Genomic DNA, 5,000 nt, shown 5'->3' with positions numbered 1-5,000 from the left:
TCGAAAGGATGTCGAAGCAAAGGATGAAGCAAGAGAAAATGAGGGGACAGAGAAGGAGGCTCCCGGTCCAGCCCTTGGAATATGTCATGTCCACGAAAGTTATTTTTAGACGAGCGGAAGTCTTCCGAGACGTCCGCATGCAGGCAAACCTCGGTCCGATGTTTGAAAGAAAATATCTATTCATCAGCCTTCCACGTGCTCCATCATTTTCTTTTTTCACTAAGAACCTGAGAGCGAGGAAAGACTGCATGCGGACGTCTCAGAAGACAGACTTTCGCTAGAACAAAGACTACCGCTCGTCTAAAAATAACTTTCGTGGACATAACATATCCCGGGCAACGCCTTGAGCCACCCTCTCTGTCCCCTCATTTTCTCTTGGATGAAGCTATTTGCTTGGGTCTTTAGTATGCAATAATGTAACGAGTACCTCATCACTTAAGGCGGCTCAAACCAGTTTTCAACTTTTTCAGGAGACCTTGTTATTAGAAAGATTCACACAACAACACTTTATCACGTAACAGCAATGTTATAGTACCATGTAAAACATCAGTTATTGCTGAACAAGATGCAGTCATTTTTAAGTGATAAAGTGTTTTAGTGTCAATCCTTCTAATAAGCCTTTAAAGTGTTGAAACAGGTTTGAGGCACCTTAAACTCGAATGTTTGAAGGGTTGTCTAACTAGTTTGTAATTGTATGAGCGCGATGGTATTTGTAATTTAGGAATTTTGTCTAACTAGCTTGTCTAACTAGTCAAGTGGCAATGTGAAATTGGTTTTACGACACCAGGGAATCCTGCCGAGTCACGCGTAGAATTGCCGAGTATTTTTTCCCGGCATTTGAAAAATTACCACTGTGAGGTTGATCGATTTAGTGATCTCAAATATATACACACAGGGAAAAATTTTTCACGGCGTTCGTGAGAACTTCGTGGATTTTCGTTAGACATCGTGAGGTCGGGATTGTCCCCATGAATCTGGTTAATTTTTGGACAAGTTAATATGCGAAGCATCGACTTGTTGTAAGACGGATTGCACGTCAATTGCTCACTCATTCAGTCACTCTCGCTCACTTTTGCTGTCCTTCTTTTTCTTGCGTTTGCTTGTGTGTTTTTCAGTCTGTTTCCAAATGGTCCGAGGGTTAGTTTCGCCAGCTGGTTTGGGTACGCTTTTCCTCAAATGGCGGTTCTTCTGATAGTCGCCTGGGTCTGGTTGCAGTTTCTGTTCCTCAAGCTTGAGTATGTGGATTTTTTTTGTCATGTTCAGCACCTGTAAGAATTGTTTCTCGATTCAGATTGGACGAGAAGTGTCAGTTAATTATAATCCCAAATTGTACTATGTAGAGTTCAAAATGACTTTCAATCTGTGTTCTCTTTTTCCTGGTTAGCTTCCGCTGTTGTGGGAGGTTATCTGTTACCAAAACGAAGGACGAAAAGTCCTCAAAAGCCATAAGGAGAATTCTGGAGCACCAGTACAAATTGCTTGGACCCATGTCGTAAGTTTAATTCGCATATCTGTAAGTTTGTTCGTGTCCACACGTAGATTTTGTTCTTTCTAGTGAACAGAGGCCAAAACTCACAGACAAATCGTGAAATGATTTGTTTGTGTTCATTTGACTTGGTCGAGTGTTTAGAGCGGTGGACTGTACTGATGGAAGTCACGGGTTCCTGTCGCGCTATGCGGGATGTTGGCTGGAGCGTTTTCTCGACATCCTTGAGCTCACTTCGGCGAGCCAAATTCAGATTCTACTGGTACGAGTTTAAACTTGGCTAGGGTGCTTTAAGATTGCATTTTGCCTTAAGATACATTTCGGCGCAGCAATCGGGTTTTTAGCTCAAGAATGAAAATGGAAGTTGAACTCCAGTGGAGAATGAGTGGGAAATCAGTGGTCGGTTTGGAATTATCCAAGAGCGGCTCTGAATGGGGTATCATGATCGAGTGGTGAGGACGGTGGCCTTCAGTCATAACTAGAAAATCGGGGTAGAGGTCCTTCTCTAATCACCAGCTCGGGTACTTCTTGTCAATCCCTTGGTGGACTACTCGCCCGCGCTCGTTACTAGCCAACACGTTTGCCATCGGCTGGTACTGAAACTATTCACTTGGTTCTTTTTTTTTTTACTTTTTTTTTTTCAGCTTCGCCGAGACAGCTGTTCTTGTTCACTTTGTACTTCTAGCCTTGCTGTGGTTGTTTCGTGAACCTAAATTCATAAAAGGATGGTCAATAATATTTGAGAAAGGGTAAGTCTATTCGCTCGAACAGTTTCTAAACGGTGTGTTATACTGCTAGAGAGAACAGGACAGCCACAAAACCGGTAACTCCATCCCCTACTCTTCTCGAATAGTGTGTAGGTTCTTTAACGTCCCACAGAGAACTTAAGAACAAAGAATATATTTGTGAGACGGGGCCTACGATTTACAGTCCGTCTAACCATTTGCAGATGAAATTACATCCGGCGCGGGTTCAAACCCGCGACCTCCCGCGTGACAGCCCGATGCTCAACCAATTGAGCCACCGGTGGCTCAGCCACGCCGCGCACCCGGCGGCCGCGTGGCGTGGCTGATTTCAACGAGTTGTCCTTCGTAAAGGTGTTTGTGAGTAGGTCTTATGTAAAAACAAGAGAAAATAAGGGCTTCAAAGACTCCGGTTGGTTCACATGACATCACTTAGCTGCAAATCATGAGGGAATTTAAATGTCGTCAGTTGGTTTGAGATCTAAAACTGTAACCCTTTGTGACTTTTTAAAGTTGCCTTTTCGGTGCTGCTAGATAAAATGTGAAAACCACACTTTTGTTTCGAGGTTAGTCAGTCATAAAACTTTAATTGATTTCCGATTTCAGCTTCGTTCAAGACGCAACAGTGGCCATGACTATTTCATTCTCGTTGTTTCTGTTCCCGTCTAAACGGCCCAGGATTTATGCACCTGACGGATCCGGTAGGTGGGAATTTAATAAATAGTTTTTCATAAATTAGTTTTAGGTATAGAGCCATTGGTTCCATTTGCAGAGCATTAGACTAACGCACGGTAGAAAATATACTTAAATATATTCACAGAGAAATTGTGGGAGGCCCGGTGGCCTCATGGTTAGTGCGCTTGACTCCGGATCGAGTGGTCCGGGTTCGGGTCCTGGTCGGGGACATTGTGTTGTGTTCTTGGGTAAGACACTTTACTCTCACGGTGCCTCGCTCCACTCAGGTGTATAAATGGGTACCGGCGAATTGCTTGACTAGCATCCCATCCAGGGGGAGTAGAAATACTCGTAGTCGCTTCATGCTACAGAAACCGGAGTGTGCTGCATGGATTTTGCAGCATTATCATAGATCACTGAAGAAAGAGATAAGAGATGGAAAAAAAAGAAGGAACCTAATCTGTTTTGATTCAGTTCGCCTTTTCTCGCTCCTTAACAATGACATGTGAAATTTAATGTGGTTTCGGCTGTCTCATGGAATGTTCATCTCGCGCTACGTTGTTAACTAATCAGATTCAACTATGGGGTGAAAGCAAAACCAATTTGTCCGCACGCGTTTCCCGCATTTCCCGCGTTTACCGCCGGCTGCGTGTATTTGCCTAGCGCTGTGATCGGCTTTCCCTGCCTGTCAATGTGATTAGCTCGTCTGCTATGTTGTGATTGGTCAAAGAGATTGCGACTCTCAACTGAAACCCCTCTCTTTACGCAGTATCCAAGCCTCCGCCAGGCCTCCTGGACTTTAGAGAGATGTCAAAGACGTTTCCTTGGAATATCATCATTTTGCTTGGTAGTGGATTTGCATTAGCAGAAGCATGTAAGGTATGGTAACTGTCGTGGATTCTTATACCGCACATATCACATACAATCTCATAGCGGTTGACCATCCTCTTATTTACAATTCTCTCGTTTCTGAGCGATACACCACCAACAACTGAGGCCAGTTCTCTGTTTATGGCAGTCGTGACGTCGTATTCTCTATTCCTGCGTGCGTGACTGTGCGTGACTCACTCATTTGCTAAAGCGAGGCGCATTGACTCTTTTCACTGCACACCGCGGCCATGTTGAGTCCTGAGGGACTGAAAAATCTTGTTTTTGCGCAGTAAAACTCGTTTCCAAACACATGAACTCGAGGCTCAGCCTTCGAAATGTATTGGCTCTGGCCAACGTAGGCTGCCGCATGATAAGGGTCCATTGATGGATACGAAGAAACGAGCGGTGAACACTGCAAAGAAAGAGAGAAATTCTCTTTTATTTCTAGTCTAAGAATAAATGGGACAGAAAACCCAACACAAGATTAGGAAAATAAAGTTTGATCGTGATGCGTGTGGTTTTCCGTAGAAAGGAGGGAAAACAAGCACCGAAGAAGACCAAATCATGGTTTTCAGTAAGCGCCTGGTCAAAACTAGGCAAATAAGAGTTTGAGATGCAACACTAGTTAGACTGGGGTCCTCCACCGGCCGACTAAAACCGTGAAGAACTGAACGCAAAAACCAAGACCAAAAAATAATTTGGAAAACAGATTTGATCACACACACTTTGCCTATTGCAGGTGTCCGGGTTGTCCAACTGGTTAGGAATTCAGTTAGCTCATCTCAACGCAATACCACCATATGCGATCGTAGTTATTGTCTGTGTCATGATCACGACCTTCACTGAAGTCACGTCCAACACAGCCACTGCCACCATATTTCTTCCAATTCTGGCGTCTCTGGTGAGTTTTTTTTCTAAGATATTCGATATTACCAAGCATTATGATCGTAAATCACTAGATAAAGGTGCTTCCTGCCTTTCCAAGTTTAATGAAATTAAATCTCGGAGGGTATTTGAAAAAAAAAAAAAGAAATATGAGGAAAGGGCATTCTCCTTCCCACGGTCCCTCCTTTGAGAGCAGAAAGGAATAGGTATTAGCCTGCTCATGATTGGCTGCCGCTGCCTTGGTGATAGGGCAATGCGCATGCGTAAGGTACTGGCCAGTTCTCAGGGCTAGTGTTTGAGTGTGCACACCTTACTGTTAAGTTGATAAGGTTGAGGGAATC

General features: G+C 43.9%; 1 protein-coding gene across 2 annotated transcripts in view; it reads left to right on the top strand.

The window, feature by feature from the left end:
- The window catches only part of LOC137975127 (Na(+)/citrate cotransporter-like), a 25,990-nt gene that overhangs the window by 18,779 nt on the left and 2,211 nt on the right, over positions 1-5,000 (top strand). For both annotated transcript variants that reach the window (XM_068822198.1, XM_068822197.1), the window contains 6 exons: positions 1,116-1,235; positions 1,385-1,492; positions 2,131-2,235; positions 2,836-2,930; positions 3,674-3,783; positions 4,514-4,675. In XM_068822198.1, coding sequence (XP_068678299.1) covers positions 1,116-1,235; positions 1,385-1,492; positions 2,131-2,235; positions 2,836-2,930; positions 3,674-3,783; positions 4,514-4,675 — 700 coding nt within the window. The remainder of the gene's footprint in view (positions 1-1,115; positions 1,236-1,384; positions 1,493-2,130; positions 2,236-2,835; positions 2,931-3,673; positions 3,784-4,513; positions 4,676-5,000) is intronic.

Source organism: Montipora foliosa, chromosome 11 (assembly GCF_036669935.1).
Source record: "Montipora foliosa isolate CH-2021 chromosome 11, ASM3666993v2, whole genome shotgun sequence".
NCBI lineage: Eukaryota > Metazoa > Cnidaria > Anthozoa > Scleractinia > Acroporidae > Montipora > Montipora foliosa.
This window is presented reverse-complemented; position numbering and strand designations above follow the sequence as displayed.